At 31.0% G+C, this 26840-nt stretch overlaps 1 protein-coding gene across 1 annotated transcript in view; it reads right to left on the bottom strand.

The window, feature by feature from the left end:
* Positions 1-26840, bottom strand: part of LOC131851600 (protein spire-like) — a 154253-nt gene that overhangs the window by 85985 nt on the left and 41428 nt on the right. Inside the window, exon 2 of the mRNA XM_059202114.1 lies at positions 12377-12414. Within this exon, the coding sequence (XP_059058097.1) occupies positions 12377-12414 (38 nt within the window). The remainder of the gene's footprint in view (positions 1-12376; positions 12415-26840) is intronic.

Here is a 26840-nt window from a genome sequence, read left to right as displayed (position 1 = left end):
ACGTATAAATTTAATCTTGTACGCTAAACCCACAATATTAAAATAATTTTACAAAATATATGATATCTTTAACGCAAAAATGTCATTTAAATTTAGCTGCCTAGAAAGTCATGAAGAATCAAGTATAATAAAACATAACTGTTCCAATGATTACAAAACATTCCCTAGAACTTATTAGAAATTTCCTATCAAAGAGTAACGGTGTTAACACCATTAAGTTTTACTGTAGGCAAGCTTATCTGGGAGCTGTACCGTAGGTCAGCGATATATTATCGAATGGCCGAACGTGAAATGCAGCAACTCAGAATATTGTACTACTAGTCTTCTGTGTAACAACATACAGAGTGTAATAGAGAAGTTGCAAAACTTAACTATTACGATTTTGTAAAAACTAAAACTATAAACATAATGACTAGATATGATTTCGTTATTTTTTATTTCCATTATGTTCATATATTACTTATTATAAGGATGTATTGTACATGTTAATAAAAAGACCAATTTAACCTGCAAAAGAAGCTATGACTAATGGTTGGACGGTTAGACGATATTGTAAGGATTCTGTTCTTATCATTCACCTTTAGACCTTAAAAACTACATAACAATGAGAAAACGTATAACGATCTACATAGTCGATGACAACACGATTCAACGGTCTCTGACAAAAGAGTCAAAACATCATCGAACCGTTCTTTTATTATTGCTATCGAATTGAAATTTCCACAAAAAATATTGCGAGCATAACAGTCTAAAATAAACTACTTACATTTCCTATTCAACTGTATCTGTTTTGCTGCAAAAAGTATCTGTAATAATCCGAATAATCAAAATGAGAATTTATCGTGAACTCAAGTTAGAAGCGTGGAATCAGTGTCAAGTTCAGATGCGCCAGCGCGCCTCGGGGCGCCGCGTAACAACCCAATAACTGAACGGAATGGCAATAACTTTTAAGTAGGTATCTAAACGCAACATAACAGCTCAAGCTGTATCTTTAACGTAATGTAACACTTTATAGGAATTTAAAAGTGACCTAAATTTGCTGACAAATGATGTGGGCGCAGCTTAACATCTTATAAATCTGCATTTAATTAAAACTGTTAGAGAATGTTTAATTCAGCTAATAAGAAAATATCAATACTGAGCTTCTATATTTAGATATGGAACTGATGTCCCTGTTGTATCCAATTTGGATTATAATTCACATTAAAATAACGTCTCGTGTCTTAAGCTGATATTTATCGTAATCTACTTACCAGCGTATAATATTTTAATGCAAAAGCTCTTAGGTTGAGTTTGAGCTTTTGACTTTGAAACGAATTAACTAACACAACCATAGCAATAACAAAACATAAACACTACAATGGCAAAATAATCACATAAAGAGATTTTAAAACAAATAGTAAAGTTTATAAAAAAAATAAGAAAACTTTATTTTTAGTCAATTCTTCGACCTTCGGTTATGATTACATTATTATCTCACAAACCACAAACCTCAGACAAATACGTTATATATCCCAATTGCATGCAGAATACAATGATCGTCCGAACATTAGATTGTTATACCACGTGTGCGGATGTATCATTGCTGATAGATTTGCTAATACAAAAAAAATATATAGACTATTAAAATTCCTTCAATATCACGGCCAGCTGACAAGTTAATAGTAGATAATTATTCAGAATCTTAAATTAGGATTTTGTTAAAAAAAACAGTATGGAATTAAACCTGTTCAATTAAAAAATAATCACGTAAATTAGTTCAATAATCCACAAATAAAAAAAACACATTGAAACGCTTCATAAATAATTATGAAAGCTAATATTTTTAGGTTTAGTTAAAATTCCCTTAATCTCAAACTAGAGAAACCAGAAGGCAACAGGCAATGACAAACATGGGGAATGAATGAAAAGATACTCGGTGTTGAGTGTTAAAAAATATTTGTGGTACGTATACAAGTGTTTTATAAGCTTGAGTAAACAAGATTATGCTTTTGAATTTGAGTTTAATGCCGGTACGTAAGTTATTTGATCCAGATCGTTCTTCTAAAATTTATGTACTATTATACTATTACACTAGCGACATTGACAATTATTTTTTCATCAGCACACCATCATTACGAAATAACAGTGGCCTCAACAAAAATTAAGAAGTTATTTTAAGATCATTGAGGCTAACAATTATCCACACTTGAGACGGAAACCAGCTACAATTTAGTACTTGTCTCTGAATGTTTAATTGAATAATACATACGTTCGTTAATAAAAAAAATACAGTGTTTTGATATGTAATAATATAAAAACATATAATATATAATTACAAAATATTATATTATAAGTGCATTTTTAGTTAAATAGTGAAATTGATAATGCAATGAAATACAAAAAAAATCCTGACAGACCCCATACCTGAATCTCACAATATTTTAATTACAACATGATACGTCTCTTTTCTAAAAGCATTGTATTCATCGCAATAATTTTAATTTGCCACACCTCTACAAAAAACAAATCAACAGTCTAGCATAGAAAAAATTATTAGCCATTCTAAACATGAAAAACAATGAGCAGCAATCAAAGAGTCGACTCATTCTAATCCTCATTGAAATTAAACACTAAAACAAATGGGATTTTTCGAAACGACTGCACACATTGTGTGGCCGGAAGTCATTGGAGTCAGGAAACGACTGATGGAACGGACGCTGCTGATGGTGTTACCTCAGCCATTAATCGCAATGTCAATGTAAAAAAGAACATAAAACTATTATAGGATCACGTCATAGTCAAATCATTTGAAAACATCGTTTGATACGGTTTTAAAACGCATTAGCTGATAATGAGTCGAGTTTGTAAAAGACTAACTTGTAGTTGAATAAAACTGAATTAAATTTACTTCCCCTATTAATTATTTACTCTTACCCTATTTTATTCTAATATCATATATAACATTTTAATGTAATCATCATGAAAGAAATTTTGTCGTGATAATTCGAACCATAACAAGATATGATTATAATATATATAAAACAATATACTTGGCTATCTCGCCAAGTATATTGTTCGCCAAGAAGACAAGAAGTTATGTTATGATTTATAATATATGTGTATACATTAATTTAATAATAGATTTATCTAATAAAAACAATGTCAAGTCTACGGAAATAAGTAACTTACTTACGTCCTCGGTGGTCTAGCGGTTTATCACATTGCCTTACTTCCGACGTTTCGATTCCGCGCACAGTACAAGCATTGTATTCATAAGTACGATTGTTTGTATTTCTCTTGGTGTTTTCTATATATATTATTCTATGCATTACTAAAAAAAAGTATGTAAGTATTAATATCAGTTGTCTAGTAACCTTAACACAAGGGAATAGATACCTGATAAATAGTCCTGTGTTATTAATATTATAATTGCAGTCTTTAATTTCTAAAGTCTCTTGACTTTACAATGAAAAATAATTTACGTACCTAGTACTTAACTGAACGTTAAAATATAGCTGCATTTAATATTATAGACATCAATTTAATGCGGCGATTAGTTAAGACGGTAATATTGCATATTACTGATAATGATTTGTTAGCAGCGGAGCTTATTTATTCAGTGAATAAGGCTTCTATGTCAAAGTTAACACGAGGGAACCTGTTCATGCTAGTAGAACGGGTTGATATGGCCAAAGTTACTCATTGACTATGCGGCCGATATATCTCCAAAGTCAACTTCATGAGTTATAACGGTTCAATCCCTCGAATGAAATGACTGATTATAATTATTAATGTTTATTTAAAACCTAATAAAGTTTATAATATACAAAAGAGAAGATATGATTCAAAGCTATTTTATTCAGAGCGGTCTTTTTATTTCAAATTAAAATTAACTACAAGGCTAATAATGAAGCACTTCACTAAACTAGCAATAAAAAAATATATTTCAATAAAATATTCAAACTTTAAAATCCATATTTCTCAACTAACTTTTCTTATCCATGAAATATATATTCATACAATTTAAAAATACTTCTAAATTTTCTTTCGAAGTTTTATATGTACACATTTATCTACTTATACGACTTCCATCTCATACTTGCATACTTCGTACTTAAACGTAGATATTAATGATATAAATGCAAAAGCATCTGATGTACATTTAAAAAAATCATAATTTTCTAAAGCATACTTTTTTTAAATAGATATATAACACAAAGAAGGGGGTAAGGATTGTTACTAATAGGGACTAGCATCCCCGTTGCTAGCATGGTACATTGCTCTGTCATGGTCAAACAACCCAATTAACTCCTGGTCAATTCGCCATGATGGACTAACTGATTTGAAAACATTCTCAAACAAAAAAGGCGTTATAATAATTGGAGACATTGCAAATTAAGTGTTATAGTGATTAATTGCTCTTAAACGAAGGTGCAGGCAATAGACAGCAACCGCTGTAAGACAGGTAATAAAGTTGATGATAAAACTTGGTGCGTGGCACGTCGGCGTGCGTGAATTAAAAGTCTATAAGTAATCATTTGATTACAACTACAGGCGTAATGGCTGAGATAATAAACACACAGCTACAACTTGTTTCTTATGTAGTCATATCCTTTGGCAAGTTGTTTACTGCCAATGAATTATATGTTGCTGTGGAAACGATATTAATATCTAGATTACGTCTTTCTGTCTCACCTATTTCAGCCGCCACGCCACCTGCTTCGTAAGATATGTTTCGTTATTCGATTTATTTCATTATTTGAATTATTTTGTTTAATTAAATAAGACAATATAGGTCATTAAGTAATGAAATAAAATCCGCAAATAACGCCTAATTCGATAAGATAGATCGACTAGATATGTTTAGGTTGGATAGCAATAAGGCAATGAAATTACAAAACACAAAAGCACGAAATCTTCGTCCACCGGAATTACAAAGCATGAGTCGTACCTACTACAGTCGTAACATGATAAAGTGATATCGTGACCCTGTTCAAGAATCTGGACGACGGTAACCACCTACCAAAAATATATGGGGAATAATTTCCTCATGTTAAATAAGCTTTTTCTGAATAAAAAAATTGGGAGATCGTCATGGTACAGTGCTTTATTACCGCTACTTAAAGACGTCAAGGATCGTAAAATCGATTCTGGACAACACCAAAAACTTTGTACTCATTAATTAACTCTCCAGTGATGGAAACAGTCATATAGAATTCAAATTTTTTGTGGCTATCAGATATTCAAAACGAAAAGTAGGTATGTCAATAATTGTCTTCACAAACAACGTCGACAGTTGACAATATTCTGATTACCTGCAGCTGGGACAGTCTTTAATAATCGTGAGATGTTATATATATGCAGATATGTAAGGCAAAGCACAAAATATATGTATATAGAGTCCTTAGCCCTGTTATATCTACAAGACGCCATGTTTTTCCTCAATATTTTATTTCGGGTTAATAGCATTGATATCTTAGAGATAATACACACTCGCCAATTCATTGATAATTTTTATTATCATGTGTAAAATATTTATTTATTTCATTAGTCGTATACGCATGAGATTATGTGTAGGTGTCGAATGAAATAGTTTGGAAGCCTCTTGTTGACAATTCGGCGACCAGGCTACAATTCAGCTTTGAGGGATTAGATTTCAGTAGATTTTTTTTTTATTTAGATAAATAATAAGTTTTTTTTAATTACTGTCGGCCTAATTTATGTATATACTGTAAGTTCACTTAATTTGATAAAAATAAATACAAATACCCTATAATATAAAGATTACGTCGAAGCACATATTAAATGATTAAATCTTTCATAATAGTAGGAAATTCAAACTATCTAATCACTGACTGACTTGAAATACTAAAGCTCGTTTCACAATGCATACTAATTTAAATTTCATAATAGATTCTTAACCTTATTGAACTTTGACATCTTTATTAAATATATATTAATATAAAAAATTGCTACATAATACTGGACACTGGACATTGGACACTGCAGATTAGGCTAGTACGCAGTAGTTTCATCGTTAGAGGGATAACTTTACAATCAACGCTAGCATAATTTAATTTTAAATAAATTAACACCAGAATTCTGCATGGTACATATAAAAACTTCTTATGAATATCCTAAAGCTCATTTTACAATGCATACTAATTTAAATTTCATATTGGATTCTTAACCTTATTAAAATTTACAGTCTTCATTAAATTCATATTAATCTAAAAGATTACTTGAAATTGGCCTGACCTGAATTTATAGATAATACCGACTTAATAATTTTATTTCAAATGAAAAGTATGTTTCATAAAAAACAAAGTTCACCTTTAATAATGACGTAATTAGAATGAATTTAGAATGCATATGGGAAACACTCTATAGAATCCAAGAAGAGAGTAGTACGGAATTACCTAAAATAATTGTCTTATAAAATAAATACATAAAATACCTACAGTCAAATATACGACCTTCGTCTTTTTAAAGGTTATTGGAAAAAGAAATATATCTGATAATGTTACAGGGTTGCCAACCTAAGAAATTTACAAGGATATTTAAAATGAAAAATTATGGTTTGTAGGTTTTTATATCAGTAATAATTACAATACAAAACTACTGTATTTCTGTTCCAGTAAAAACTTGAAAGGATAAAAATTGTACGTGAATAAGGATGCCATTTTTTATATACATAGAATGACAAACAAACCCACGTGGCCACGGCTCAGTTCATGTTTAGTGCCAATAGTCATCCACATTCCTTGGAACTAATATGTAAAATAGAGTACGGGGATCTTAATTTCCTTTCATCCACCGAAATATATGCGTAGTTTACATAGACAGCTATTATTAACTCGGTATATTAATAATTAGTAAATCCTCAATTAGTTGACAACCCTGTAATATAACCGAATCATGGAGCCGTCGAGATGTTACTCTCATTCCGCGCTCGATAACAACGACCTATTCACTTTCGCTGAATCGATTCTTATCGCAAAAAGTGGCTGAACAGGCCCGGCTTCCTCCGGCAGGTTCCTGTTCTTATAAAACAAAGCAGCCTATTAGTAAAGCACATAGTTCTAAGTAAAACGTACAAAAGAAAAGTCTTCCTTGTTTGGTTGGGTAATATTTCATTCAATGAGAACGATGTGATTGAACCCAGTCCGTATCCTTGAGAACAGGTTATTATTGAATAAATATATCGTATAGTTGTCTGTGTATTGTGAAATTATATTTTTATATAGTTATATAACAGAATGATAGTAAATAGTTGCTAAGTACATATTATATGATATAAATAATACCTATTCGCAGCAGTATTATTTACTCAGATAAAGTTAATCCCACATAGACCTATAATTAGATACACGCATGTATACAGAGTAGTTTAAATATAATCGAAGTAGAACGCCACCCAGCAGTTGTCCCACAAAACACCAACACTTTTTTTACTCTGTTGAATTACAATTAGGATGTAATTTATTTCTTTACCCTCATCGAAGGGCGATTCCCTTTTTATTACATACTAGTTATCTCTCGCGACTTTTTATGTTTTTTTTTTAATATAAAACACCAAGTCGATCCTTGTGATACAATTTATCTTCACGTCACTATTCATTATGATCTATTTATTTGTGTAAACGTAATTAATAAATAAACAGACGGGTAGACACACTTTTGCAGTTATAACAGTATGGATTAGTTTTAGTCTTTAGTATAAAATAAATTCACTAGTAATATACTACTAATCTATATATAATACTGATACGAAGATATTTTAAATATATTTTTTTTCATTAATTCCTAACTCATTTAATCATGGACGCAATCTCAGCAATATGCATTTCATTCGTCATTACATCTGTTTCCATTAATCTCAGTGTCTGTTAATAATGCAAGTAGTATTATGATAACATGATAATAGTTAAGTGATGATGGAAGTAATTAACGTTTTCTTATTTATATCAAATTAAAATTTCTACACTCACCCTAGAGTATCTGCTACTTTCTCTGATTGAAAGCACAAGCTACGTAAAGTCAATACTTGCAGTATTGGCTGTCAATATATTAAGAAGCTTCATTAAAATGCTGTATGGGGAATACATCCATCCATTAGAAGCTGTACAAACGGACAGATTAATAGACATTAATGAATAGTACTGACTACTTTCAAAATGCTGTTACACGTTTTCTACCATCGAATGTTCGGGATGTATAGAATTTTTAGTAATTTGTATATTGTTGGTGCACGGCACCAAAACTTCAACTTCAACTTACTTATAAATGACAATTTTAATCACTATACTTACTCTGTTTGTTTGTTATCTCTAATTTAGCTCGCTCTTTTTCCTTCTCAACCTCGGCAAACCACCTGCAAGTTTTGAACAAAGGGGGCCAGATACACAAGTCTAATTTGAAATTCATATATAGAACTCTAGCGCTGTAGCACACCGCCTTAATTCTGTGGTCGTGGTTCAATTCCTCGGACAGTACAAATATTTGTATTCATGAGTATGATTGTCTGTATTGGTTTGAGTGTTTTCTATGTATAATAAGTATATGTATTTAAGTACCCATAACACAAACTCTGCTAAGCTTAGGACTAGATGGTGCAATGTGAAATGTCCTGGCTTATTATTATTGTTATAGTACAGGATAGAAACCCAGTTAGAAGGAAATTTACGGTGTAATTCAATTAACAGATAACAACTGCAAACAAGATCAAGTTATCTCAACATTAAACAAGTGGTATTCATAAATATCGTACTGTCAGCGATAGACCGGATTTCTCACGAACGAACCGCGCATTGATCACTTTGACGGACGGCGGTGGTCACTGTCTTTATCGTAACTCACATGTGCTGGTACCATCGACCACAAAAGCTAATACACTTATGGGCATGAATGTCATAAGTATGCCTTTCTATGAAATGGTTATAATTCTAATACCACCGTTTTGAAATTCCGACTATTCTTCATGCCTAATTCAGTCATTACAGGATTTGCTTTGTGTCTTTCTAAAACAAAACGCCACAAATTCATAACTTTAAGGAGGATCCTATAATTACGTCTGACGTTAGGGAAGTAGTAGACAAACTGGGATAAGGAGTTGAAGGAGTTACAAGTTTGTGCAAAAAACACAAAATCAAATCTAAGACTCCTCCCAGCCTCTTAGGAGGAGTCCTAACAGTTTGTGACATACCAATTTAATTTTAGTTTTAAACACGAAATTTAAATGTAAACCAACTATGACAGAAGGGAGGGCAATTATCACTAATACTGAAATTGATTTAATAAATATTAAAGAACAAACTCAAGACGCGAAAGGTAATGTAAAAATTATTTACTTTGATAAGAAATCGTATAAAAGTGGCATAGTAATAACGAATAGAGAAGTCCCACATTTTTTACTAATCTAATCCGCTAACAAGAATTAGTAGTGGTGAAAATTATCAGTCATTTTTATTATCGATTGTACCGTTCCTTGCGGTTTGTTTAGCGAACGTGCGCGAGCGCATCTACTACGGCTAACAGCATCTTAAATCACCATTCGTCATACCCCATAACCATTAACCTGGTCAGGAACAATTGGTAATGTAAATACACACACCCTACCACAGGTATTTGCATTAACCCTAAAGTAAGAGGTAACTCTAATAAAAGGAATAGAGATTAAGAGTTATGGATTCTTTGGTCCCTTTATGAATATGTACTGATTGAAGTCAAACACCTCACGATCATCATGGGAAATCATCGTGGTTAATTTCCAGTAAAATCCCCAAATTAACCTACTTGAACTGATTTCATTCTCATCCTACTATGGACCTGTGGCGAGAGAACGATTCCATTGCAAAAAAACTATAGGTAAAACTAATAATACTATTTTAAACAAATTAAGCATATTTATAACTTTGTTATTGGATCTCAATTAAAAAGGTTATAATATAATAATATTTTAGAGACAACCCTATTTGTGTGCAAAATAAAAGTCATAGGTCATAGACAAATATGACGGTGCAATTAGGGTACCGGTTGCAAAAAACACTTATGAACCAACAATACACGTGCACTTAAAGCCACAAAGTAAACACATGTTCACTCAACATACAAGAATAAATATTTTTTCTGTAGAATACGTAAGTTTTAGTAAGATTAATTACAAAATGGTATCAAGTATTTTAATACACATGTTTTTACGTAACCGCATAATTTTCACGCACTGTGAGCCTATATATAAAATTACAAAACCAAAACCATTTCCCCCTCCGGCTTTGTTCGGGTGCTCGTAACTTAGTTATTTTTTTTATCTTTAAACATAATATGTATCTATATCCTAGCCTATATCATTGCAGAATAAAGTACCTTTACAGACAGTGAAAGAACTATTAAAATCAGTCCCGGATTTTAACCGTTTTTAAAGAAACAATTAGTCAAATAAATTATTATTATAGAAAGATTATTCTCATTCTATTGTTAACTGATGGGGAAATTGGTTTAAAAGTTACTCACAAGACTTGACTATATACTATCAGAAAGCTTGTAAGAAGGACTTTCTTTTTTTTACGCGAATCAAAAGAAATACAAGTAAAGCTAACTATCGGATGTAGTTAATAAATTTTTATGCAAAGGAACACAGCGTCCTACATACACGACACCGATGGTACTTCCGGCTCAATGTTCAATAAATATCAGCTCAGAGTAATGTCAGTATATAAACATTCTGTCCCATAAATACCTACCAAGTTAACAGTAACATGTTGTGATATTTGTTTACTACCTACGTTTGCCAAACAACATACGATAGCTATTAGAATTTGATTAGAAATATCATAGTTTAGACTTGACAGACATGGAACGTCGCCTATCGTAATTCTATAATACTTTGGTTAATAAATATCTAATCTGCTTACATAAACACTGTAAATATATAATAATATGTTTGTTACACACAAATTTTAAGAATATTAGTACTAATCTTATCATATAATTCCTAGTTTCCTCATTTATTGTGAAATAGTTTGCAAACATATTCAAAATATACCGAATGAAATGTGAGAATTTCAAGTGTTGCGTTCACCACAACAGCGACAGTAAACAATACTTCTGTCTACGCTATTTAGGATAATAGTCGTAAGGGTATGTGTTGTTTACAATTTTTTTTTTCGCACTACTCTAATTCTGTTGTCCGCAGCTAGCCTTAACAGCTTCACCGGATAGAGGTGGATTGCAGATGACACGCCAAACCCGCGGAAGCACTTATGGAGTGGCTGAAGGTCAACTCTCGCCTGATGGATACGAGTTTAGTCTGAAGGCACCGCTAGGGGTTCGAACTTCGACTCAGACCATCGTAATTACGATCCCCGTTTCAATTGGACAGGGTATCGATAATTGTTATTAATTTACTAACCATTAATTATATGTATATATAGCGTTATTCTGATATTTTCATATAATATGTGTTAATCTTGTGCATTGAAAGATAAGCAAAAATCAACCTATACTAATAAACTTTCGCTTTCATAAAATCAATATGTTTTAACTAATTTAATTATTTCCTAATCATATAGATTATGTAATAGTTAAGTTGGGTCACCTATTCCAATTCAAATTACGACGAGGTCAGTCCACTCGCTTACAAGTTTACTTGAGGTTAATGCAGGTTGTTTTTTGCATGTTCATAATCTCGAATTCCAGTTTTTGCATCGCTTAGAACTTTGTTTGCATATTACTCGCCTGAATTAACATTTCATACATGTTATTTGCTTTGTACGTATGAGAATTATTCAAACCTTTCACTTAAAGAAAATATAAACATCATTAATGCGACAAATGAATCGTTATTTTAAATATTTCGAAGCGAGTTAAATGTAATTCTGCTGAATAATTTATCTAATATGATAAGAAATTCATTTGTAAAAAAATAAAAATTAATACTATATTTTTATTTTTATTAGCAACTTTATGACGTAATTATACTATATAATAATTATATTATTATAAAATAATAACAAAAATAACTGTTTCGGTGGTAACACACTATTGACGCGATAGCGACGTTGATAGCATCGAATCTATTGCATTAATATAAATCTGAAACACTTTATTAAAATTTTAAATTTATAATAATAATTATATATTTTTTTATTTCACAAAATTTATACTAATAATTTATGAAGTCCCTGACTTCTGAGGTAGGAATAGAAAATACTTATGTTTTAGAAGTCAGTGTCCTCTTCCACATAATTTTGTACTTAAGAGTTAATTTATCAGGATATAAATATATTTGTATATGAATTGTCCAGAGATATTGTTATTATTCGCAATATGTTTTTACAAATCATTAAGGAAAAATTTCATATATATAAATATACATGTATAAAGCCATACATACCTTTATTTCTGAGTTTACTTCCTCTCTGGTAATGTCATCTGCAACAAAAAATATATGACTAATTACACAATTGTGATGTCTGGAAAATCTTAATATAAAGATCATCCAAGAGAATCTCATTAAATACTATGCGATATCTTAGATCGATAATGCAGCAAATTAGATTTTTGTTAATTATTTTCAATCCTATATTTATATCTCAAAAATCTAGGTCTGATCCAATATATCATATAGATAGATTGGATAGATCCAATAGAACAACACGTAGCCGTAAGCCGTAGCATAAATTTCTTGCCCCTTCTTCTTGTGATGAGTCTGCGTTCCAAATGAGTGGTAAAATAAAAAAAAATACTACTCAAAAGTGGTTATATAATATTAAGTTTATTTGAATAAAGATTATTTCTATTACTATAGTCCAATATAATCTCGTCAACTCTGTGATGTAAGTTTTTTTTATGAAATTGGAATGTTAAACAAGCTGACGACTCAATAGATGATAAGCGGTAACCGTCGCCCCTGTACATGTTTATACATCACATTATCATGTTGCATCCGTGATATCACATTATCATGTTGCATGCGTTTCCATTCCAGATGACTAATTTGTCCTGCGTTGTATACCACAATTTAGATAAACTTTTGTTATTACTATTTACCATATTAGAAATTCAATCACTGTTAGACTATTTGCTTTTGCAATAGCATATGCTGGAAACTCTACTCTCCCAAATTTGAATTTAAAAATAAATCTGTATTATTGTAACAATTATTTGAAAAGAATAATAAAAAGAGCAGAGTTTCTTGTCAGTTCTTCTCATCTCGAAATAATTGCGAACTAATGGTAGATTTGACATATAATAAGAGTCTGTGAGAGACCTATATGAATAAAGATATTTTGAATTTGTATTTGTAGTTGTTACGACTATTACATTAAGCACCGATTACACGATCTAAAAACTTGAGGTTAGTTCAGTAATATAATGCGCATAGCACACCGCTCCAATAATCTGCTACTTCAATCTCTATGCTTGATCTAACTACCGCAATTGCCTGATCTAACCAGCCCCTATGTAATTGATGTTCCCTCCGACGTCAACTTTTAAGTAGCTCTACGAACTATGGGAAATAAGATGCTTGGAATAACACGGTGTGATAAAATATGAGCAATCGTTACCTAGTAATGAGATCGACACAAGGCTTCAAAAATGGACGCCCTACAGAAACACAAATATATAAGAATAGCGATTTCATATTGGCAAACCTATAAAATCAAATGGGGATGAAGGAAAAGTTGATGTCATCCTCACCGTACCTGGCGTAAACATAGGTAAAAAATTATAACTTCGGAGTGACCATGACCAAGCATGAGCATAGTATTAATGAAAAAAAAAATATATATATATATATATAAACTTGACGTTTGTAAGCGCCTAAAATGTCCTACATTAATAAACGATTCTTTATTTGATTTGATAAGATTACCGAACATTTCTTCTGTATTTGCTACGTCGTCAATTCCAAACGGATTACAGTTTAGTCAAATGTATTATTACAAATCACCGGTCAGTTATTTAAATTATTTTCGCAATTGTTCACGCTAAATACTGCACCTAAAGTGATTGACCTCTCACTTTTACGATATGTAGTCACGCGTAATAAACATTTAATATTAAAATGTACATAGAAATTTCGCCTACTTTTTAAAAATAATTGGTGTAAAATATGAAAATAAGTTGTGGTCGTTAATATTCAATTTTTTCACACGTAACTAGCTAAACATGGTATGGAGAAACCAATAAAAAAACAGCAGACACACAGTCTGTGGTTAAACATATATATACCAAACTAATAATGAAGATAACCCAGGACAATTCACGCAGCGCCATATAGTCCCAAACTAGACAGCGCTTGCGTTATGGGTACGAGACAACTGATATACTCGTAAATACTTAAACACATAAGAAATGCCTAGACAATATAAATAATCATACTCATGAATACCAATGTTTCCGCTATTTGTCTAACCTGCGACCCTTGGAAATAAGTCGATGTGCTAAACCACTAGACCAACGAGGCCGTCAAAACCGGTAACTGTAAAATTGATTTTGAAAATGGAATTATTAATTGTATTTTCAAACATATTTCATACGTAAATTTAACTACTTAATTTGTGTTACTAAGAAAAGAAAAATAAATGTGAGTGCTCTTCGTGTTGAAAGGATTTAAAAATTCTTTTAATTTTTATAGCTTAAGTAAGATAATATTATTTACCAATTACACCAACAATTATATGATGTAATTAGGTATATAAATAATTATTATTTGGAGATATCATACAGACATCAAAGATCATGTTACAGTTTTGTCTCTATTCAAATACAGATAAATTACTATGCTAACAGAGATGTATTATAACCTTAAGTATATATACACATACATATATTGACATTTTAATTAAATTACTTTGCTGCATAGGTTAATTGTTTTCAGTGTAGAATTGGGTCATTTATTTATTTTTGTAAATAATATTTCTTGTAATGACAAGGTAAAGGTAAATGGCCTTACGTCATCAACGTGCAAAAGTCTAATAATATGACAATAAGCTGAAATGATGATGATGATTAAGTAGTAACAAGAAACATTAGTAACAGTGGCTGTAACTAGGAAGACATAATCATTTACTCAAAACACTCAAATACAAAGATTTAGTTTAGCACGAGCGCATTTGCTAAGTGCATTCACCCTTGCAAACCTCGCGCGTGACAAACCCATCCTGCCATAACATTATAACATACATTGCCGTTTCAAATAAACAAATTCCACATACATGGCAATGGTCAGCCTTAAAACAAAGACGGAAGATACAAAATGCAGTGACTTACTGAAAAAACAAGCTAATGTGAAGGTACAAATTCGTAGCAAAGATCTAAAGAGCTCCTTCGGCCAAATAGAGACTCGTTCCACAAACTGATTTTCTTGATTGTGCAAAAAATTACTAAGTACATGATAAAATTTTACGAAAGGTACGTTACTGTTTCATCAATTTATAGTTCAACGGCTTGTTTCCGTAATTATGGGATAATCCGTAATAATGGTATGCTCTGCGCACGCCGCGGTACTTAATTTCAATAGACCAATTTATTTCACTGGCAACATTTCAAAGTTACGCACGAGGCCTATTCTTGAAAAATAATTATATATTTTTAACATGCATTACATAATTAAGATTTTAATTCGCTAGATCTTGTATACTTAATATTTGTTTTTTTTTTTTATGAACTTATTATACAGCTTTTAATATCACAAACCTACTTCTAACGTAGCTTAAAAATAAATAAGAGCCTCACATTTTTCTATACTTTTTATTACTTATACCTTACTTTATTTAGTGAAGCATGTCATGCTATATTTATCAAGATAGGCTACGACAAATAACAGAGCGGCATGCAAACGACAAAAAGTGGGAATGGTCTCACGTAAACGCGTTTCAGAGACACGTAGCGCGTAATGACGTACGTAATCAATTTGTGATCAGCCGACGCCCGACGATAATTCTACTTTATTTCTGAGATCATTTAAGGGAATTCTATAACACACCAAATATGGTAGAGCACTTTAGGAGCTGTCATTACAAATGCATTGCATTGTTATAACAACCTACTCATATTAACATCCTACTGGTTTTTCATATTAAGAAATGGCTTTAGCCTAACCACCTACGTTTTTAATCTATATAAATATATTAGTAATTCTATTTGATTTTCTTATTGCAGGTGTCGATTGTATTTATTGAATATTTGGGATGATTTCTATTTTATTTCTATTTGTATTTTGTCAATTAACTCTATTATATTATTTTTTACTTTTATTTATTCATTGAAAGTACGATCACTATTGTTTTATTAATCGTCTAATGAACACATTTAAGTTACAAAACCAATGACAGTCAGTCTTATGACAGCCCAATGATTTAAGAATTCTATTTGAATATTATGAGTTCCATGGGCTGAAAAATGTATATGACGCTTATTTCTCTATCTATATCACTAATTATAATTTGTATACACTTAATAAAACAAAAGATATACGCTACAATTATATTTAGTAAATCATTGATAACGCTTCATACTTCCTCACAAACAACGTAATCCAACATTATATGCAAATCACAATTGTTTTAAAACAATGTAAAAATAAATCAGTGGCGACCATGATCTTTCCAACTATGGATATAAGCCTGGACTTGCCGTCATTGCGGTTCGCAACGGCAGATAGTTTATCTGCAACTTACTTATCGTTTCAGCGAATTATTTGCTTAACCCACATCTATGACGCCATTGTTTACATCAACGCATGTTGAGTGGTTTTCATTATTGTGTTTACAATTTTATTCCATGGAGGGAAGGGGATTGTCAGTAATGTGATGTACCGTATCAGATTGACCTCCACGCAATTCCCCTTGGAAACCATCATATTAAATTCCTGGTATATTTGCCACAATGGTCAGTTAGACCTAACATAACATATCATCCTCCACTGGTGCCCCGCCAGAGTACACTGTTAGCACAGGCAGGGGAAAGATTACATTGTTATCCATTAAAAAAAATGTTCACAACTATATTTTTCCATTCGTGTTCAATCAACGACCTCGGCGCTGCCACCATTTGGTATACAGCTTCATCTGCCTACGAGTGCGGACCTAATTATTTTTCCTGAGCTCCTGATATTTCGACATTGTTGTTTATTATTAAGAACAGTGAAAAAAGTGTAAAATAATGTTTTCGATTGTAAGCAATCATGAAAACAATTGTAGGACTGGCAAATTTATTATTACTTCGGTCTTAAATTCTGTTACCAACTAGTTATTTGTATGTTATATTTCTGTATAAAGAATGAGTTATATGTGTGAAATCAGTGTACTGTAACTCAAGAACGGTCACTTTAATTACGTTCCATCTAAGACACCATTTGTCTTATTTGGATGAATAGTCTTACCAAACTTGTTAGATAAAGATTTCACGTCAAACAATTTAGATAACAGTAATGAATTCATAAGGTACAATGAAACCGTTTTAGATAGCTCCGTCTGTAATTAAGAAATTTATACCAAACATTAGTACTGTATCTAATCAGTTCATCTCATTCTCAAATATTTGATGAACTCAATTGTGTTTATTCGTAGCTAGTATTTATTAAGTTGTCTATGATTGCCTATACTTAAAATTTTCATATTTATGTATTATATAAACAATATGGCTATTTTAAATAAATTACCTAATTATTCAAAATAGCTGCATTTTATATATATTTGGTCCTACATATAGAGACTGTTATATATAGCTTAATAATTACAATTATGTTAGAAAAGTATACCTGAAATATGTTTGTTTTACCTTTATCTATGGTGCATATTAACTAGAGTTAGATTAGACGACACCTTACCTACTTTCTTAAGAAGGGATTTTAGTTCTTATCAACAAAGAAATTTCTTATTTCATAAGAACTAAAATTTCTCGTTTTGTCTCTTTTCTTCAAATTTATTTTCTTGATTGGAAAAAAAGCGAAATTTAATAAAATATAAATAGGAATTGTTTAATAACGATATTTTCATAATAGGAGACGTGTTAGGTAAAATACTCTGTAGCAGCGTAAGGTTGAGATTCAGTCAAATGCCGTTGATTCCCCTAACATACTTCTTGTAACCAAAATGTACCAAGATCCAGAGGATATATAGATACATTTACTTATAGACATACTTTTATATCATAATTTTCAATTGTATCAGATAATGACTGCACGCGTATTACTAACCACGAAGTTAGGTCGACGGTAAGAGTATGGTGACACAGGGTATACTGAAAAAGGCAGTAACCACATCATTCTATAAGGCGTACTACCTATTTTTCTGACCAAGAGTCAATTTCTTCTTCTCTATTACTGTTACTTCCAGAGATAACAATTAAAAATAACGGCAAATTATTTTTAAAACAAAATGTTATCGAAATATAAATATTCATCAAAATCGTTGGAATAAATTCAAAAGAAATACGTATATACAGGTACAAAATTGCTTTTTATAGTAGGCTCTGTTTCTATGAAAGATCTCGTTTCATCATCTGACCTACATGCATAAGTAAAGTGTGATAATGATAAGATAAAAATACGTCATTACGGTATATTTGGTTTCAGGTCACGGGCACAAGGTCATACGCTAATGACTATATTGATGAGCAATTATTCACTCTTACGTGGTTACTATATCGCTTTATTTGTTTGGTGAAACAGTATATTTTTTATTAGTATTTTGCCGTTTGAATAACTCACTAATAAAAATTAAATACATATTTTTTTCTCATAGCTATACATTTTACCTAATCGCTGTCTGTAAGAGAATGCTTTGGAAACGACCGCCTTTTGTACTAGTCATTGCATTTTTCTTTCTCAAGACTAATTTGGAATAGAATATGCTAATATTCTATTCTATTTTAAATTTGAATTTTTACGTACGTTGTCCAGGATATAAAGTTGTCATAATATATATTTATTAAATTATCTATTATCAATGAGAGTTTTACAACAAAGTGAGTAGACGCAAATAATGTGATTCACTGGAACAAGTCTATAGTAGGTAAACACCACCTTTCAAAATAATCACTAGGCGCCTATCAATGTGTCATTAACTTATATGTACATACTTCAAACCCACCGCTACCAAGTCATACACGCCACGTCGTAACCCGCTATCTTGTTTAATGATACCACAATATGGCTTATCAGTAATAAACAAAAAACGATAATTTAAAACATACATAACTGTTTTTCAGTTTGCATAAAAATATATGTTTTTTTTATATTTGAATTTTAATTGGAGAATAAATATCGTTTATTTAAATAATGTATAGAGAATTATCTACGACAAATCTACCATTACTGTTACTGTTATTATCATGGATTATTAGTCGACAACTTGAGTAAATTCTCCCCACCACAACATCTGTCGGGGCGAACACGATAGAGGGCGCTGCAGCGGCAGGACCAACGCATTCTTTCTGGAGACGTTGAAGCGGGCACATCTTCCAATATTATAGCAATATATCATTATTATTGTTACTATTATTTCGTATGTTGGTATGATTTCATACAATCTTATCTCATATCGAGTTAGAATACATTAAATATTAATTTATTTTGAATTTTAATAAATGTATTGAAATATGCTAAGTATGTTTGTTACTACGCATGCTGGAATGATTTATCAGTGTTAATAATACCAGTGATAAAGAATAAATACGTTAATCTGTGTTATTGTCTTTCATCACTAACTACAAACACTATAACTAGTCTTCAAACACTAGATGTAGAAGCTATGAAAGTTTATTAATATGACAGCAAGCCGATTTGTGGTATATAGGGCAGAAGCTTTCACCCACTTGAAGAAAGTAGTGCACTAAATGTATACGCTTTAACATAATGTATCAAGAAGTTTTTCCACGTAAGTTTTCTTTTTATCATTATTATTATTATACACTTGCTCAATGTAAAGTCTACTACTAGTTGTTATAAAAATTATAATATTTACTAGGTTTAATATTTAATATATATGTATATTTAAATTTGGTGAATATTATAAATGCGAAAGTGTAACTGACTATATTTTTGTTACTGCTGCTCTATTTAAAATTTTATATCCTTTATCTAGAACTAGCTAGTCGCCCCAGCTTCGGACGGGTGTATATGTATTATGTATTATATATATAAAATAGCCTCTTGAATCACTCTATCTATTTAAAAAAACCGCTTCAAAATCTGTTGCGTAGTTGTAAAGATTTAAGCATACATAGGGACGGACAGACAGCGACAGCGACTTTGTTTTATACAATGTAATGATAAGGCTGACATAGTTGCGGATAACAGCCAGTAAAAATATAAAAACATACTACTATATACAATGAGAATTCCGTTCGTATGTGGTGTACACAACCTGTAAGTATGTATATACCGTAAAGATGAGAATAACAATGTTATCATTAATGCATCATGTTGCGCTAATTCACATAATTTCTACATTTTTATAGAATTACTTATTACGTACCTGTACACAGTAATTTAATGTTCCTAAAAATTGTAATTAAGAATAATGATTATTATTTTTATTTACAACAAGAAGAATAACTGAAGGAGAAGGGATAGTTAGTAACGGGAATAAAGGGCCCCATTCCTAATGTTTGGAACATACTCTTAAGTAAAGTTAGGAAATAAAGAATTAAAAATCATACTTTATGAAGCAGTTGTTCTGTTCAGCGTTTTTCTGACTTGTTCTATACGCTCGGCTCTCAAGGTTGCAGCGTGATGTTTAACAGTCTATATGCCTCCCTCATGAATTAGTTTATTACATATAAAAGGATTTATAATTTATTCTCCGACTTTAGTTCCAGAGATAAGATCGTTCAAACAAACAAACTCTTAAAATTTATATTTTAGTTAAATAAAATAATACCTCACGATAATCAATCGCCTAAGGGAATCGTGCACTGGACATTTAAATGTTCGATAATGGACAAACGGAAACCTCAAAGCGAAGCTTTCGTAAACATTTTATGATTTTATCCAGTGTTTTTCAAACCTTAGATTCTGTTATTTAAAAAGTTTGATAAAACACTAAGTTTTTTCAAACTTTTTGAGACTGTTTGTTTGAGTTTTTTCAAACTGTTTCTTAAGTTAATTGGAAACCGATTACAAAATAAACTACTAAGTTTGTACTAGGTACATTATTTATTAAAAGTATGTATTAAAAATCAACGTACTTGAACTGTTGGTCTCGTTTCGTGTTAGATCAGTATTTAGATGTATTTGAAATTAAATGGATTTTTCTCGATATGGTGCTTGCCAAATACGGTTTATAGGTTACAAAAATGCGCATTTGTCTAATGAATGATACCTGTATACAATGGGACAATTGGCACTTTATCGGAAATGTCATCATTTATAATAAGCAGATGTTGCTGTACTGTAAAATATAAGCATTATTTATATAGGGTTATGAAACAAAAAAAAAACGTATGGCAAGATTTTTATCTATTGTAACTATTATGAGTGTACTATACTGATCGTGGATTAAAAAAAAATTATTATTTTATTAATAATAAATCTACGATGTCAAAATTACAACCATTGAAGGTACAGATCTGAGTACATATCTATAGTAATAAATATATTTTGAGGAGATATTAATTTATAATATAATATACCCAACCTAAATAAAACCTAATTTTGGATGTGGAAAATCTACACATCATTTTTTTATATAAATAAAAAAATACATTTTTTACTAAGTATACATTAAATACGCGGACGAAGTTCCGAGACCAACCTAGTTCAATGTAAGCTTGCAATTTTAAATCTCTAAATAGACAGGTGTAAATATAATTAGATAAAAGATATATGAAAAAAGCGGCGTCTGGAAGACTTCATCAACGGAATAGAATCTAAAATATATAATTAAAATTTTTGGCTGTTTGTCTTAATCGAATCTGTGTAACGGATGTGTTTTTCACTAATGTACTATGGTAAGATTTACTTAAAAGTTTCTTTTAGTCAAACTTGTTTTTAAACAAATGTATAGACTAAAATGTAGTTAGTCAAATAAGTATGTATGTATATTCTCATACATATTCGTCAAACTTTTTTGTTTAACAACTTATTAGAATAAAAGAAACATTAAATTTTAAGTGAAGCTGAGCTTAGCTTTCGTGTGATGTAACATTGTAAAAAGAATGACTAAAACAAAATATAGATGTAATTATATCTATCATAGAATAGATATACATATCATATGCATACGTCAATGCCTCATATCGGACATTTAGATTATATAATCTCGTTTCACATGATAAAGACATATTTCATTGTGTTCTTGTAATACAATACAATTTTGTTTTACGCAGACCATAATCAGTTCATTCAGAATATTTTTTATAGAAACAAAATCTCTACTGTACTTTATTTATTTTGAGACTAAATGGGGCAATGTGAATTGACCTATATTATTATTATCAATAAAACATATATGACTGATTCGTATTGTCTATATAAAATGTAAATTTACAAACCTAACATTCATTATACAAAAGAATTAAATGAGAGTTAATTATACGGAAGAGAACTATTATGTCCAGTTGTAGACACACCTCGTCACCTCATACCCAAAGGCAGTCCAATGAAATCGAAATCCGAACAATATCAGACCACTAATAAGGACATGTTGTGAAAGTGAGATCACAAAAACTCACGACCACGCTCGACCCGCACTGCACCGCTCATTGTTGTGGTCATCCAAAAACGCGATAACCGACGCTTAATAACCGTTTAGAAAGTGGTAATTTTATCATTAAGAGATAATAAACTCGGTGTGAAAGGTCGCTCGGAGCTTCCGTGCTTGGGAATTTAAAACAAATAGTTCTGCACGCGGCATAGATCATCTTTTATATGTTCATCTAGGATTATTTATCGATTACTAGCTTTCGTCCGCGACTTTGTTAATGTTAATTACTCAAATTTACAAAGCCAATGTTCCTTCTAAAGGGTTAATGAATAACCAACCATGAAATACGTACGTACTTATTAGATTTTAGGAGTGCTCCTACGAAGCATCTACATAACTACAATATGTAGTACGAATGTCTACTTATGTATATTGTTTCCCTAATAAATTTAAAAATAACATTAATGTTGTTTTTTTTTAAAAAAACCTTCCCTCGTCTACATTACACAAAGTAAAGTATATTGTTGTAAATAATGTAAAATCATAATTAACATCAATTCCCAATTTATATTTCAATATTTAATCACCGATTCTAATTAGAAAGCATATTTGAAAAATAATTTCCAAGTGATAAAATTAAACAATAGAAAATGTTACATTGAAATTTAAATAACCAATCTCGGATAAAGCAACAATATAATTTACTAACCATAGAAAGTGCGTTATCGTAGATTATTCTATCACAAAGCAGAGTAGGTGAGGTCCCAAATTTCACCTATTAGCCGAAATGATCTTTGGAAGGTCATAATTCGTACGCGATAAGTCAAAACATTCCGTTACTGTGCTCATATGAACAATAGGTCGTGAAGGGAAAAAATTACATGTAATTTTGTAGTTGACGGTGCTAAAGCTATTTGTAACATTACTAGATTGCTTTCGATGGTAGAATGGCTGCTTATCGTAGCTATTTCGTATTGAAATTGGTAAAAAGAAAACAAATTACGACGAATTTACAGATAAGAATAGAAAGCTAAAAGAGCTTTCAAGAAAGAAAGAAAATATTCTTGTTGGGCCTTTCTCAATTGACTTCAAAAAGAGAAGATCTCTTGTTACCGCTATAGATTTTCTTAATGTAGCACTTTGTGTTTATGCGCAACATAGTCTTTCCCCATCCTGAACCATAGTTTTAAGCTAGTTTACAATAGAGGCTCCATAATTCTACTATCTAGTGAAACAGACCTTTGTGAAAACTCCGGACACAAATTAATAAATTGTTCAAAATAAACCAAGCTCCAGTACTATTCATTATTTCGACAAATTTGTAGTAGCATATGCTGGTTGTCACAGTGGTCACTGTCCCTAATTCGAATTTATAAATGTATCTGTGTTTTCGTAAACATGTAGAAGTCTATTAGAAAACAATAAGAACAGAGTTTTTGTCAGTTCTTCTCGAAAGCTTGAAAGCACTCCGAGCTGACGGTAGATTTAACGTATCATAAGAACTACATGAATATTTGTCGTTTGATTTGATTTGTTTAAAATTGACCTCCATTCGTCACCCTCAGATTTCTGATCAATATACTATCTTTAACTAAGCAATAGTAGATATAAAATCTCACTCGTAATATATTCTAACAACTAGTTTACATGACGGACACCGTTAACTCCTCCATTTCAATTTAATGTTACATATTTATTCATTACATTTTCACTTTCATCAGAATATGTACTTTGAATTGTGGTACTGACAGTTTGTGTTGGTTTGTTATCATGACATGTCCTATCTAATTGTAACTTATCTGTTTACACCGGTGAAACTACTTAAACCAGTTATTTATATATAAAGCATAAGGGATAAACGAGCTTGCGATTCACCTAATGGTAAATGATTCTTGCCGCCCATGAGCACCCACAATACTAGGGGTTTTGCAAGTGTTCATGGGCGGCAGTAATCATTTTAATTGCAAGTGCCTTGCCGGCCTTTTACGGAGAAATAAGATCTGTTCTTAAAGGTGATTTCACAATGTGGTTGTGCGTGGCAAAAAATTAAAAATATTAATTAGACATTTTAAAAATTCTAACTATTACCTGCTACTTGGTCTGTTTTTTTAATATAAAAGATTGCCTATATCTATTCTCAATACAATTTGTATATATATGTATACGTATGTTTAGTGAAAAGTATTACAATGCATTCCGAATAATTATTACCTTTATAAGTACACAAAATAGAAACAATTTCCAAATGTTACACTTTCGTATCTACTTACAACCTAGGAAGATGGTAGGTACACACAAATATTTATAGACTGGTCCTCAATTCGCTAGAAAGTAGTATTATGAGTAAAAGTTCAGTAAACAAATAAAGTCTCCCAGAAATATTTGAGGCACAAGGCTTCTATTTAAAGGATATTTACTTACGCTCGTTTCTGAGCCTTTGACGAAAGTAAATATTTAATATGAGTTTACAGGTCAAACGAACTCATAACTGAGTAAAGATGAATTTCACGGTGGAAAGTGTATACTAAGGATTCTTAAAGACAATAATGAAAAAATCATAGTTTATAAAAACACTTAGAAACATTTTATTTTACACAAAGCAAAGATTATCATTATAAATACACAAGTTTTTTTTTGTTCATAGATAAAATAAGAACAAGAAGTCTTATGTAGTAAGTTATATTTTTGTGAGAACTACAGCCGATTATAAGATAATTATATTTCATTCTTATGTTTGTGAATAAACGAAAGATGATATGGTAAGAAAGGGAGGAGGGAGGGAACGAGATAATTGCGAACAGGGATGAATAGAAGAGAAACACATGTTACGCCCACCCCAAAGAAATGGGATAAGGAAAAAGCAGATGATGATGCTCGTGATTAAACGCTTACTTAGTACCATGTAGCATCATTCTTCTAGTTCAGTTCTCTTAACTGTAGTACCAGTTTCATATATTTAGATCTTTTAGAAAAAACTGAATATATAAATTGACTCATTTCACAGTATCTTAATCGTTTTTCCATCGTCTATATGTAAATATGTTACTAATAAGACCACAGTTAGTATATATAAAAAACTTGAATTAAATAATTAAAATGCCATATACAAAATATTAGAATTCACTGTCTTTGAGCTATATAAGCAAAGGAATCATTCAACAAACACAAGCAGCAATAAGGTGATGCCTTTATAATTTAATCAGTATCACATGGTATCTTTATTATCATAAATAACTATTTACACAATGTCACAAATGCATCTAAACTGAATATCAAGTGCCATCATCTGAGAAGTCAACCGCGTTATCTCTTAAAATAGCATTTATATAATATTTAAATATACACTAATAACAATAGTAACTACTGAACTGTATATACGACACGAATTAATTAATTGTATTTTTTCCTTTTCATACACACCTAAAGCAAATAAAATCGCATAATGAATGAAATTTTCACTAGCAATTACTATAAAAATTACTCATATACTAAAAACTCACGTAAACTCACTTAACGTTATCAAAAAAAAATTTAACAACAGTACAATGTAACAATTCGTAAAACACCACATTCTGTCCCAAAAATATAAAAAACTAACAAAATGAAGTACTTTAGTAACACCAGTGCCGCGTGGAATAAAAAAAACAGCCTCATCTGAGCGTAAAAACAACAATGGTTCCATAAATAATTCATTACAATGGCAGGTGCCCGGTGATCCCATGGGAACATTTGCAGGGCGTCACGCGTCAAGAAACCTCAGACTGGTTCCTATTAAACGTGCAAATGATCATAAAGATACTGCAATGAGCTATACGTAAACATAATAAGAATATTTGCTATCTAGATTAGATTTACTTGTACTAGAATTTGTTAACTCATTCCACATTAATTAATATCAGCGTCTTTAAAGTAATATATTTTTCAGAAGCATATTCTTAGATCATTATAATGATTGGACTACCTCGGTGGTGTAGCGGTTTAGCACACCAATTTACATTTGATGGTCTCGGGTTTGATTCTCCGCGCTATACAAACATTTGTGTTATTTAGGTTTTTGCTATGTATATTATATATGTATTTACAAAAATATATGTAAGTATTCATATCACTTCTCTAATACCTATAACAGAAACTTTGCTTATTTTCTGGATTATTATTATTATTTTCCATAATATAATAAAATAACATAGTAGACATTGATAT

This window comes from Achroia grisella, unplaced genomic scaffold (genome assembly GCF_030625045.1).
Source record: "Achroia grisella isolate CSIRO2021 unplaced genomic scaffold, CSIRO_AGI_Agris_v1 utg794, whole genome shotgun sequence".
Taxonomy (NCBI): Eukaryota; Metazoa; Arthropoda; class Insecta; order Lepidoptera; family Pyralidae; genus Achroia; species Achroia grisella.
This window is presented reverse-complemented; position numbering and strand designations above follow the sequence as displayed.